The 14117-nt window shown below is 42.0% G+C and overlaps 1 protein-coding gene across 1 annotated transcript in view; it reads left to right on the forward strand.

Annotated features, from left to right (window-relative positions):
• The window catches only part of si:ch211-260p9.3 (1-phosphatidylinositol 4,5-bisphosphate phosphodiesterase gamma-2), a 34130-nt gene extending 20259 nt beyond the window's left edge, over positions 1-13871 (forward strand). The window contains exons 28-32 of the mRNA XM_052097356.1: positions 8955-9079; positions 9263-9389; positions 11630-11800; positions 12183-12275; positions 13202-13871. Coding sequence (XP_051953316.1) covers positions 8955-9079; positions 9263-9389; positions 11630-11800; positions 12183-12268 — 509 coding nt within the window. The 3' untranslated portion in view covers positions 12269-12275; positions 13202-13871. The remainder of the gene's footprint in view (positions 1-8954; positions 9080-9262; positions 9390-11629; positions 11801-12182; positions 12276-13201) is intronic.
• Positions 13872-14117: the final 246 nt, after the last annotated feature.

Here is a 14117-nt window from a genome sequence, read left to right on the forward strand (position 1 = left end):
CCTTCATTTAAATTATATTATATTACCATTTAAATATTTTCATTGCAATAAAACAACATTAATCACAAAAAAGAAATTCACTTTCATTCAATATTAAAACTTTTACAAAACATTATATTTCAGTAATAGAACTCTTAATTTCCAACCAACCATTTGTCTCACGTTTGTTAATTTGTTGATAAGGATTCACATTACACTGACCTTTAAATTAGTATTTTTACTGATCAGCCAATAAACATTAATTAATTAATTAATATATATATATATATATATATATATATATATATATATATATATATATATATATTTGTTTGTAAATAATATTTCCACGTAAAAAAAATTATAGGTCTACCTACCGTATTTTCCAGTAAAAGTTGTGTTTAATTAATCGTTTTCATCATTCTAATTTCCTAAGGGTACTGGGAATTTTACAAGATATGTACTGTAATTGATACCAGCCAGTGAAACACGCTGCACAACAAAACACATATGCTAACACACATTAACCTCAGTCATAGAGAAGCGTATTCAACCGGAATGGGCTCATTCTGTGATAAACACTATTTAACAGGCTAGAGCACCATCCAAGAAATGCATCTATGCACTAATATGGCAAGTGTTTGTAATCTGGTGCTCTTTATACAGTGAAGACCCAGTGAATTGCTCCATAGCTGAGATCCTTACATTCCTTCAAGAGCAATTAGATGCAGGTCTTACCCATAAAATTCCTTAGAGGAACGAAGCGACTGAACCCCCCTCACCCTGCTATGGTGCCGACTTCAGACCTAAATCTAGTGCTGAAGTCACTCACGAACCCCCCATTCGAAACATTGTAATCTGTTGAGTTATGTGTGCTTTCATTAAAGACCACATCCCTGTTGGCTTTTTAAGCTTCATTTAAATGGTGGGTGACATACAGACACTGTTGACTGACAGCTCATGTCTGGAGTTCAGACCCCATCTTTCAAAGGCCACAATTAAACCTAATTAAACCTTTCTAGGATTTATCAACGCCCTTCAGGGCTCAGGTGGTCTGTCTTCAATCCTTCTGTCACCCACCATTTTAATTCATATGAAGAGCTGTCGGATCAGCTCTTTATTTGTTATGGAGGTCGCACGAATGGCATGTCCATCTCCAAACAAAGGCTCTCTCACTGGATTGTTGATGCAATTGCCCTCCCCTCGAATCACAAGGCAAGAGTTTCCCTATTGGGTCGAAGTGCATTCAACTAGAGGCATGGCATCCTAATGGGTATTGTTACGATGAACAGGATGGCAGACGAGGGGCGAGGATCTAAATGCAGGGTAGGTTTATTGGACAACTAAACAGACAAAACAAAAACAAAGGCAACACCCGCAATGGGGAAACACAACAAAAACACGAAAAACATACAAAGGTTAAACTGGCAGGATGAAAATTAAAGAACACGGAAACAAGCATCCATATACATCAACGATCGACAAGGGAATGGAGAACAAACAGGGTTTATATACACTGGAGACATGATGAAGACAAACTACAATCAGGTGAACACAATGACACCGGGCTGGCAGTGATGAGGGCCGAGGATCATGGGAAGTGTAGTTTCTGACAAAGACAAGTGAGACCCAGGGCAGACAACAAGGGAATCGTGACATAACCCCCCCTCAAAGGAGGTCAAAACAAAAAACAAAAAAAAAAGGGAATACCCAAAAAAAAACAAAAAAAAAACAATCGTCCAAGGAGTGAGGGGGTGGGCAGGCCAAAGAGGGGACAAGGGGCAAACAGACAGACCAAGGAAGCACAAGGGGCAAACAGACAGACCAAGGAAGCACAAGGGGAAAACAGACAGACCAAGGGAGCACAAGGGGCAAACAGACAGACCAAAGTGGCACAAGACAGGCAGTCCAAGGGGGCACAGAGAGCAGACAGGCAGTCCAAGGAGGCACAGAGAGCAGACAGGCAGTCCAAGGGGGCACAGGGGGCAGACAGGCAGTCCAAGGGGGCACAGGGGGCAGACAGGCAGTCCAAGGGGGCACAGGGGGCAGACAGGCAGTCCAAGGGGGCACAGGGGGCAGGTTCAGGAGGCCTGGGAGGCGGCCACAGGATGGGGACAGGTTCAGGAGGCCTGGGAGGCAGCCACAGGACGGTGACAGGTTCAGGAGGCCTGGGAGGTGGCCCTAGGACAGGGACAGGTTCAGGAGGCCTGGGAGGCGGCCACAGAACGGGGACAGGTTCAGGAGGCCTGGGAGGTGGCCACAGGACAGGGATGGAGAACTCCGAGGGTGGAGCCGAGGTAGGCGGAGCCATGGAGGGTGGAGCCGTGGAAGATCCAGGTGGCAGAGCCATGGGTGGCTCAGGAGGTGGGACCGTAGAAGGCTCTGGATTCGGAGTCATGGGAGGCTCAGGAGGCGGAGCTGAGGGAGGCTCTGGAGATGGAGCTGAGAGAGGCTCAGGAGGCGGAGCTGAGGGAGGCTCAGGAAGCGGAGCTGAGGGAGGCTCTGGAGGCTCAGGAGGCGGAGCCGTGGGAGGCTCAGGAGGCGGAGCCATGGGAGGCTCAGGAGACGGAACTGAGGGAGGCTCAGGAGACGGAGCTGAGGGAGGCTCTGGAGGCTGAGCCGAGGAAGGCTCAGGAGGCGGAACCATGGAAAGCTCTGGAGACTCAGGGAGCGGAGCCGTGGGAGGCTGCGCCGTAGGAGGCTCTAGAGGCGGAGACCTGGAAGGATCTGGAGGCGGAGCCGAGGGAGGTGGTGCCGTAGGAGGCTCTAGAGGCGGAGCCGAGGGAGATGGCGCCGTAGGAGGCTCGAGAGGCTCAGGGTGCTCGGGGAGGCGGAGCCCTAGGAGACTCGGGAGGCGGAGCCGTAGGAGGCTCGAGAGACTCAGGAGGCGGAGCCCTGGGAGGCTCGAGAGACTTGGGAGGCGGAGCCCTGGGAGGCTCGAGAGACTCGGGAGGCGGAGCCCTGGGAGGCTCGAGGGGCGGAGCCCTAGGAGACTCGGGAGGCGGAGCCGTAGGAGGCTCGAGAGACTCAGGAGGCGGAGCCCTGGGAGGCTCGAGAGACTCGGGAGGCGGAGCCCTGGGAGGCTCGAGAGACTCGGGAGGCGGAGCCCTGGGAGGCTCGAGGGGCGGAGCCCTAGAAGGCTCGAGAGGCGGCGCCCTGGAAGGCTCGAGACTTGAGAGGCGGAGCCCTGGAAGGCTCGAGAGACTCGAGAGGCGGAGCCCTGGAAGGCTCGAGAGACTCGAGAGGCGGAGCCCTGGAAGGCTCGAGAGGCTTGAGGGGCGAAGCCCTGGAAGGCTCGAGAGGCTTGAGAGGCGGAGCCCTGGAAGGCTCGAGAGGCGGAGCCCTGGAAGGCTCGAGAGGCGGAGGCCTGGAAGGCTCGAGAGGCGCTGCTCTGGGACGGTCATGGCTACTGGCACTGGCTCTTGAACAGTCGAGGCTACAGGCACTGGCTCACTGACGTTCGAGGCTACAGGCGCTGGCTCACTGACGTTCGAGGCTACAGGCGCTGGCTCACTGACGTTCGAGGCTACAGGCGCTGGCTCACTGACATTCGAGGCTACAGGCACTGGCTCACTGACGTTCAGGGCTGCAGGCATTGACTGGTTGACCGTGATTGGCGGAGGCTGGAGAGCAGAGGCCTTTCCTCTTCTCCTCCTCCTCCGGGCGGATGAAGTTGGCAGTGCTGGTTCGTTGACCACGGCAGCTGTGGGGGTTGATTCACTCACCGTGGCTGGAGAGGAAAGCCCCGAGGCGGGAGCCGGGATCAGGAGAGGTGGCTCCCCGGCAGCAAATTCCTCTGTGATGAGTCCCACATATTCCTGCCAAGTGTAGTCTCCGGTCTCCTGTAGTTCCCACCATTGGTGTTTGGGTACACTGAACCGGTACGCCACCTTCAAAGTGTGGTCATCCCAGCCGGTGTAACTGGCCACGCTGGCGAAGAAATGGGAGAACTCTCGGACAGACAAGTCCACCTCAGTGTGGAACCCTACTAGATCCATTGTTGGTCGATGGTCGATGGGCGAGGGGCGAGGATCTAAATGCAGGGTATGCTTTATTGGACAACTAAACAGACAAAACAAAAACAAAGGAAACACCCGCAATGGGGAAACACAACAAAACACGAAAAACATACAAAGGTTAAACTGGCAGGATGAACATTAAAGAACACGGAAACAAGCATCCATATACATCAACGGTCGACAAGGGAATGGAGAACAAACAGGGTTTATATACACTGGAGACATGATGAAGACAAACTACAATCAGGTGAGCACAATGACACAGGGCTGGCAGTGATGAGGGCTGAGGATCATGGGAAGTGTAGTTTCTGACAAAGACAAGTGAGACCCAGGGCAGACAACAACGGAATGGTGACAGGTATGGACAAACAGGGTGTCCTTGCAGGACTAAGTCTGGCAGTAGGATGGTCTCCACAAAACACGTTTGCAAGGTTTTACTTGACATGTCATCTAACTCTTCACAAGTCCTCTCTGTTTAGAGCGCTTTTATATATCCAACGGGTATGCCAAAACCCTCTGCTATGGGTAGGCTACCAGTTATAATTAATACAGCCCCCAATATTTAAGCTTATGGTTAGTGGTTATAATACCCACAGTGAAGTCACAAGCACTCCCTATGTGTCACATATCCACTCCCTCTCCATCAGTCACCTGCTCTCACTCACCGGTGTTTCAATCACGCCCACCTGCACCTCATTTGGACCTGCACTTAAACAGCACTCTCACGCTCAGTCAGTGTCTAACCTTGTTGTGAGGTACCTTGGACTTCCCTCTCATTCAGCTGCAGTTAAATCAACTTCTCTCTGTTACTGATTTTCTACGATCTGTTCTGGAAATTACTAGAGGAATTATTCTACGAATTTGGCAATAACACTTGATCTACTTACCCTGATTATCCTCATAGGTTGTCTACGATCCTCTTCAGACACACAAGATAAGTGACTTTGGGATATTCAAGTTTACCACATTTACTTACCTGTTCAACTACGAGCACTTCTGTATGCTCAGGAAACTGAATCGTAAGGGAACATCTCCGGTTACATGTGTAACCTCGGTTCCCTGAGATGAAGGGAATGAGACATTGCAACAGCTGGCCACACTACTGCTTCAGAGATTTGAGGAAAGAGTAATGCCCTCTGTCCCTCAGTCAGAAAAATCTGAAGAAATGGTGACTGAACGCCACTTGAATAGGTCTCAAACACCATTGCCAATCAGAAGATTGGTGTTATTGTAAAAGGGTTTCAACTAGGTCGTCGAGGAAAGAATGCCCCATAGAAATGTCTCATTCCCTTCATCTCAGGGAACCGAGGTTACATGTGTAACCAGAGACGTTTTTACCATTGGAGAGAATGTTAGTCAACTAGCGTGTTACGACAATATGTCACCATTTGCGGAAACCATACAAATGAATGGGGAGAGACGTAAACTAAAACCAACTCTTCGCAAAATTCCGGATGTCTCCTCTTCTAAAACAGCAATGTTCTCATTGTAAACTCCACACATAGTTCATTCCAAAAGGATAGTTTCATTTAATTTTTTTAAGATTAGTGGACAGGCGGTCAATATATTAAGTGATGAGCCGTTTCCTCACAAAGGCAGTATATTTATCACACTGAAACATCTCCTTCATAGACATCCAATAAAAATGGCTTTGTCTCCTCGCCAGTGTACCACCCATTAAATGTCTATGGGGCCGCAATGCTATACATTTTGTTGTTAACATTGTAGGCTCCCTTGATAGAAGGACTCGAATATCTATTTTGCCCTCTGGTAATTACAGTAATTCTGACATTATGTAAATGCACCATAAAACTAACCAAAATGACAGCGGTCTCACCGCTAACGTCTTTCCCACTTCATAAAATCCTGTTCTGTTACAATGGATGTGTCAGGGTTTAAAAAAATCTTATCTATAGATTTAATTGCATACGAGAAATCATTTCATCGAAGAAATCTGTAAACGAATCAGCAGCATTAAATTCGTTCATCAATCTGATCCTGATTTTTATCAGAATGTGCCGATTTCTGTGACCGATCAGAAGCTTGGCTCACTCAGATGTCTGGTGCAACCTCGAGAGGAAAGAATGCGGATTTCTGATTTTTAGATTACTAACATTAATACATTTTTCGTTTTGTAAATCCAATACCGTGTGGTATTAATTTTAACTAAAGTCTGTACTCTACCGACTACTTTTTTTTTGTATCTGTTGTTCTCTTTGTGTCTGGTATAAAGGTATGTTTCTGTAGGCTACAAACAATTGTTTGTCTGCTTATTGTGCACAGAAGGAGCTAACATAAAATACCTGCTGTACTTGTTTGTTTTGGGCTGAATGCCACTTCATTCAACATAACTTGCATTGCACTAAACTGTAGTCTTAATAGTCTAAACTGCAATTGTATTACACAAAACGTTTTGTAGAAATACACGCATGTGTGAATGCGGCACTGGATCAGCTGGCTGATCAGATTACAGACATGGAACAACAATACCTCGACTCAGTCATTCTTATTCTCTGCGATTTTTAGAGCCAATCTCACCCGTGAACTGTCAAAATTTAGACAGCGCATTACATGCCCCACCAGGGATCAAAATATACTGGACCACTGCTACACAACATTAAAGGATGCATATCACTCTGTCCCTATTGAAGTTTTGGGACTCTCTGATCACAGTCTGGTTCATCTTCCGACCTACAGGCAGAAACTTAAATCAGCTCAACCTTTAATAAAGACTATTAAAAGATGGACCAATGAAGCAGAGCTGGAACTACAAGCCTGCTTTGACTGCACTGATTGGAGTATTTTTGAAGCTGCATACACCAATTTGGATCATCTCACAGATACAGTGACATCATATCAGTTTCTGTGAGGATATGTGCATTCCTATTAGGACTTATTTAATGTTCAACAATGACAAACCATGGTTTACAGAAACTCAGACAGCTTTGTCATGCCAAAGAGGATGGTTACAGAAGCTGGGACAAAAACACAGTAAGGAAATTAAAGTGGCTAAAAGCTACTCTGAGAAGCTGAAAAGCAAGTTTTCAGCTAACGACCCTGCATCAATGTGGAGAGGCCTGAATGACAAAACTACAACATGTCAGTCAACATGGGATTGCATCATATCCTGCAACATGGACAGACCAGGGACATATGCAATGATCCTTTTTGTGGACTTTAGTTTGGCTTTCAACACCATCATCCCAGCTCTCCTATGGAATAAATTAACCCAGCTCTCTGTTCCCATGTCTATCTATCAGTGGATCACCAGCTTTCTGACGTACAGGCAGCAGCTAGTGAGACTGGGGAAATTCACCACCAGCACTTGTACAATCAGCACTGGTGCCCCCCAGGGATGTGTGCTTTCCCCTCTACTCTTCTCTCTGTATACCAACGACTGCACCGCAAAGGACCCCTCTGTCAAGCTCCTGAAGTTTGCAGACGACACTACTGTCATCAGCCTCATCCAAGAGGACAATGAATCAGCATACAGAAGGGAGGTTGAACGGCTGGCTCACTGGTGCAGTCAAAACAACCTTGAGCTGAACACACTCAAGAGTGGAGATGATTGTGGACTTTAGAAGGAACACCCCAACATTGACCCCGCTCACCATTATGAACCGCACTGTGGCAGCAGTGGAGTCACTCAGGTTCCTGGGCACTGCCATCTCACAGGACCTGAAGTGGGAGACCCACATTGACTCCATTGTGAAAAAGACCCAGCAGAGGTTGTACTTCCTTCGCCAGTTGAGGACGTTCAACCTGCCACAGGTGCTGCTAAAACAGTTCTACACAGCAGTCATTGAGTCTGTCCTCTGCACTTCAATAACTGTCTGGTTTGGTTCAGCTATGAAATCTGACATCAGAAGACTACAAAGGACAGTTTGGACTGCTGAGCGGATTATTGGTTGCCCCTTGCCCTCCCTTCAAGATCTGTACAATTCCAGAGGGAAAAAAAGGGCTGGTAAAATAACTCTGCTTCCTTCTGGCCGACACGTCAGAGCACTGAGCACCAGAATTGTCAGGCACAAGAACAGTTTTTTTTTTCCCTCAGGCTATCCATCTCATGAACAGTTAAAACATTACTATAATTACGTGCAATACATAGCCTAGTCAATTATATTATTTAACAAATCCTACCTCTTCTGCATTACATTCCCTTCCACTGTACACAGGGTTGGGGATTAACGGAATACATGTAATGGGATTACGTATTTAAAATACAAAATATAAGTAACTGTATTCCACTAGTTACAATTTATATCATTGGTAATTAGTTATATTCAAAAAGTATTTGGATTACTGAAGAGATTACTTTGCATTTTATTGTACTTTGTTTAATTTAATATTTAGTCCTTTCAGATGGAAAACATTTATTTATTTATTTTTTATCAAGAAAATTCACATTGGATGATCATTTCTTTTTTCTAGTAAGACCTTTTGATATTAGGGCAAAAATCATATTCTTGATGATAATTCTTGTATTGTTTTTATTAACCTTCAAAACTGGTCTGAAATTAAAGGAATAATTCACCCCAAAATGAAAATTCTCTCATCATTTACTCACCCTCATGATATCCCAGATGTGTAAGACTTTCTTTCTTCTACAGAACACAAGTGAAGATTTTTAGAAGAATATTTCAGCTCTGTATGTCCATACAATGCAAGTAAATGGCCAGAACTTTAAAGCTCTGAAAAAGAACATAAAGGCAGCATTAAAGTAATCCATAAAACTTAATCCATGTCTTTAAAAGCGATGTGTGGATAAGAAACAGATCAATATTTAAGTACTTTTTTAATATAAATATTCACTTTCACTTTGTTCTTTTGTTTTTTTGTTGATTTATATTCTTCATGCATATCGCCACCTACTGGCTACGGGCTGGTCAAAAGTGGAGATTTTTAGTTAAAAATGACTTAAATACACCTCAATGAACTCTCTCTTTTTCCCACCAGATATGTTCATTCAGCTTAACAGTGCTCTCTTCAGTCTGAATGGAGGGACCGGCTACGTACTTAAACCAGAGTGGATGCTAGATCCAACCAAGAAGAAGACATCAAAACAAAACATTAGAATCAGAGTAAATACTCCACTGTTCCCTTTACAATGCATTCTTTGTTAATTCAGTATATATTTTTCTAGAATAATGACTTGAGTGAAATGTTAAATCAGAATTGAATGAGTAAACTGAATAGAATCAGTATTTCTCCTCTTTATATTTGTGAGGTACAATTGGAAAAAAGCAATGTTCTGTTTCCTGCAGGTGATAGCAGCTAGGCATCTGCCCAATCTGGAACACATTGTCAGTCCTTTTGTCCAGGTTGAGCTGTGGCCATACACAAACAGTATAGGTCAAGCAGAAGACTACAGTTTCAAGACTACTGTCTGCAGTAAGGGAGAGGGCTTAAGATCTTTTATATTTGAGAATTTTGAGAACACAAAAATTTTTGTTGTTGTTGAATTGTCATTCAGTGACCAGTGAATTTTGAGCTCCAAAAAGGACAAATATACATCAAAAGTATAAGTCTATAAGGCGTATGCAATATATTCGAAGTCAAGTCATTTTTATTTGTATAGCGCCTTTCACAACACACATCATTTCAAAGCAGCTTTACGGAAGATCAGACATTAACAGAAGATAAAACTGTAATATCTATAAAGTCTTAGTCATCATTGTGTAGTTTGATTAAATATGATTTGTGAATTGTGTTTAAAATTAATTAATTAATTAATAATTGTATTAATAACCCCAAAGGCAACTGTGGCAAGTAACACAAAACTCCATAAGATGTTGATAAATGGGAGAAACCAGACTCACTGTGGGGGCCAATTCCCCTCTCACTAACATCATGAATATAATGACAATATTAGTGATTTTTGTGCAGTGCATAGTTTAAAATGGTTTAAAATGAGTAAACTAATTAAGTGTTAAGGGCCAGTTTTTAAACATAGATTTTGTATGAACTGTAAGATCAGTGTTGGGCAAGCTACTCCACAAATGTAACAAGCTAAGCTACAAACTACTGTGTTAATCTAAGCTAAAAGCTGCACTTCAGAGAATTTAGCAAGTTACACTACAAACTACACGCCAAAAGTAGCTTGCTACATTTAAGCTACTTTTTTAACCGCAGATACACGGAGCATACCGTCATAGTCAAAGCACCTAAAAGAGGTATTCACATAATGTTTATCAAAGCCTTGGTACAGTATATAGTACAGTTTAGTGCAATACAGTATGCAAGTATACAGTATGGTGCAATATGTAACGGTATGTGCACGTAAAAAAACACAAAAAACAGAAAAGTATACAGTAGGCCTATGGTGCAATATGTACCTGTATGTGCACGTAAAAAACAAAATAACAAAAAAATATAGAAATTCATATTTAGACATGCTACTTATACGAACCTACGTGTTCAAAATTTAACTATTTGTAAAAAAAATTTATATATATATATTTATACTACTACCTCTACAAACCCATACCCATTTAAACATAATTTAATGGTAATGCCATGGTACTTTTTACGTGTTTTTGTGTAGGCTTATGCGTGTTTTGATAATCTTTTGGTTGGAAAATGTATTTACCTGCATAAGCCGTTTACAAGCTGTCAAAGTGTTGAACGTTATAAAGACCTTCGTCAGTGGCAAACGATAGGACGCATTTGCAGGTTTCGCTTCCATTGATTGTAGATCCACAGCAACCAGCATTATCTTTATTTCCGTGTTATAAATTACTCTGTGAATTTATTTGCAAGCGAGAGCACAAATGATTCAGCAGCGCGTGCGCAAACTTTCTGAGTCATTCAGATTGAATTGTGAACCGATTCAGACTACTTTCCTATCACATGTGACAAATTCATTTTTAAAGATCCGACTCAGATGAGCGATTAAATTGTGATCGGAAATCTACAGTTTTGATTCAAAACTGGTGATAGTAAACACCCGGTATGCTACAAGGCATTATGCAGCGGTGTAGTTTTCTCAACGCTACGCCGCTACCTTGTCAAATCGCTACTGAAAAGGAACTCTATTTTAAAACGGGAAAGGCTACCACCTCGCAACTCAGAAATGCAATTAAGATAATAGCTTATCTAATTGTAGTGAAGGTACTGCCCATCACTGTATAAAATAATGTCTTTGAACTCCATCCTGGATTAACTGCAGATTACTGAAATCATAAAACAGCTTTGTGTGAGGAACAGACCAAAATTTTTGTCAAAACATAAGTCTAACCCATGTTCAGATTCAAAAATGTCAATGTCATTAAACGCAGTCAGTGCAACTTTTTTAAATTCCGGATGCAGTCACAGGATAGATATGATCTTCAGGAGAGGAAGAGATTACCAGATAATAATTAATTTTGCTTCTGTGTGTCTTCAGAAGACTTGGAATATAGAGATTTGATTTATCATAATTTATTTTTTATTTTTTTTTGGAGTATCATAGTCATGGTCACTATGCACTGTCCTTGTATTGCAAGAGGTGCATAATTGTTCTTTAGAAATTCTACTTTTGTGTTCCATTTTTGTGACAATTTTTAGATTAACTTTTCCTTTCAGTGACTTTTAAATCTTCCATGGACTGTTTTAGATTACAGGAATGTTAAATGTCAATGATATCCTCACAGAGTGTAATGGAATGCATCCAGTGTGGCTGGGCCCAAATAATCCACCAAAATATTTTGAGGTGTCTGAGCCAGACCTTTCCTTCCTGCGCTTTGTGGTTAGTGAGGAGGACATATTCTCTGACGCTATGCTTATTGCCCAGGCAACTTTTCCTTTTAGAGCTATTCGCTCAGGTAAGTCGATCCAGTCTATATTTTAGCCATAATGGTTCACAAATATTTTATGTGCTTTTTAAATATTTCCTGTAATTTCTCAGATTTTATGTTTAGGCATCAGAAATCTTTCATTTTTGGCTGCTAAATTAACTAAAGGAGCATTAGTTTGTTTATCTTTCTTCATAACTCACTTACAAATATGTTGTGCATGTAACAAGGTAATGGTGTTGTACTGTGAAGCCATACAATTTAGAACTAGTTGTAGACAGAAAAACCTAGCCAAGAAAAGGAATAATTATGCAAGTCTCTCTAAAAAAAAGGTGATAATTTCATCCATTTATATGAATTCAAAAAGGTCTCTGAGCTGAATCCTGTTTTGGCCCTATACTATTTTTGTTAGGATATCGGTCTGTCCCTCTGAAGAACATGTTTGGTGAAAACCTGGATCTTGCATCTCTTCTGGTGCATATAGATTTACAGTCCTGAAGTGGAGGTAAGGAACACACAAACTGACATCTCTATATTAGACCATCAGATCTCTTAATCATCATTTCATTTGCTGAAGACAAAAGGATATATTTTGAAAAATGTTCAAGACGCTTTTGTCCATGCAAAGAAAGTGGACAACATAGAATGAACATTATTAAAATGAATTTTTAGCAAATTGACTTTTACGTGCCATTTTCCACATTTCACAGCAGTTTCCTGGTGAAATTAATACGAGAGGTGCCACAACAACTGTGCGTTTTATTCACTTTCACACAAATCCAGACTATAACGGCTGACAAGACTTAATTAACACTTATTTTTCACACTATTACTCTCACACTGATGCCATGATATCGAAACACTTTTACTATAATGCATCATTTTAACATTGACACATTTTGGCACTTGTATGACAGACCCACCAACATTTACACACTTATTCAAATATAATTAGCTTCTGCGGTAGCTCACTTGATAAGTGTTGGACTTATAACAACAGACCGTTGTTCGAGACCAGCCAAACACAAACTGGTATGTGAGACAAAATTGAAATAGAAGAAGTGACATGAGATGACATGTGCTTTTTGATGACATGAGATGACAGAATATGTGCTTTTTCAACACTTTCGGTTGGGTTTAGGCATTGGTTAAGGTATTAAGGTGTTTTGTTTACCTCTCATTTGCTTTTAGAACACTATAGGTTAGGTTTAGGTTCAAGTTTTACATTAGGAAGGTACATTTTACTCATTAAAAACGTTGTCTGTTTATGACACCATTTCACTTGGAAACTGCAGCCAAACATGTAATGAAGCAATTTTGTAGACGTTTTGCACAAACAGCATTAGCCTTTTGTCTTTGACCTTCCATTGAGCAATAAATAACAAGTCTCCTGAAAAGAGATGTAATATGGGCCCATTGTTTTCTCTAAAGGATTGAAGTCAACAACAAGTCTTACCCAAGAGGAATTAACAGGCTTGACAATGCCCATGTGGTGAAAAGAAGCATGTGGTTTATTTCCTTTGCTGTGAAGGAGACATTTAGCAGTTCTTTCCCCCTGCCCCCAGATCACCAAGGAATTGATGTCAACTGGTGGACTTACTAGTAAAACAGTAATAACATTTTTGGGGAGGTACTACAGAGCAGCAATCAGGATGAACCGAACATGATCTTTAGCTATTATTTTATATTTTTCCATATATTTGTGTTTATTTGTCATTTTTGTTGGATCTAATGATCTAACTTGAGATTTTAAAGGCAACCTGGGTGTGTGAGGCTTTTCGAAAGCAAACCTACATCTGCTTTGTAATTCATTAGATCTTTATATATTTACTCATGTACTTATATTGTTATTTTCCTTTTTACATTGTTTCTTGCTTTTGCTATGCATTATTATTTCAATTTAATCTTATCAGGTGTGCTGTATTGTCTTCAAAATTTGGAGATAAATAGAGGTTTCCATTTCAAGGTGTTTAACGTTACGGGACGATGTTATGAAGCAGTAATTTTCCATTGTCTTTGCTTGGTATGAGAACAGTTGTTAAATTTGGATTAGTCGGACTGAGCATTGAGAGATGCAACTAAGATTATTCAATAAACACATTTTTACCATCACTTTTTCCTCCAGCTATATTTTCCCTGCTGACTCTGCTTGGTTCTTGGGCTGGTAGAAGAGTTAAAGGAATGTTCTGGGTTCAATACAAATTAAGCTCAATCGACAGCTTTTGTGGCATGTTGACTAGCACAAAAATACATTTTGACTGAGAGAGGCGATTACAATGGAAGTAAATGGGGGGCCAATTTGTTTAATGTAAAAATACAGCCACAAGACAAACAATATGCATGTAAA

Source organism: Xyrauchen texanus, chromosome 29, assembly GCF_025860055.1.
Source record: "Xyrauchen texanus isolate HMW12.3.18 chromosome 29, RBS_HiC_50CHRs, whole genome shotgun sequence".
Lineage (NCBI taxonomy): Eukaryota > Metazoa > Chordata > Actinopteri > Cypriniformes > Catostomidae > Xyrauchen > Xyrauchen texanus.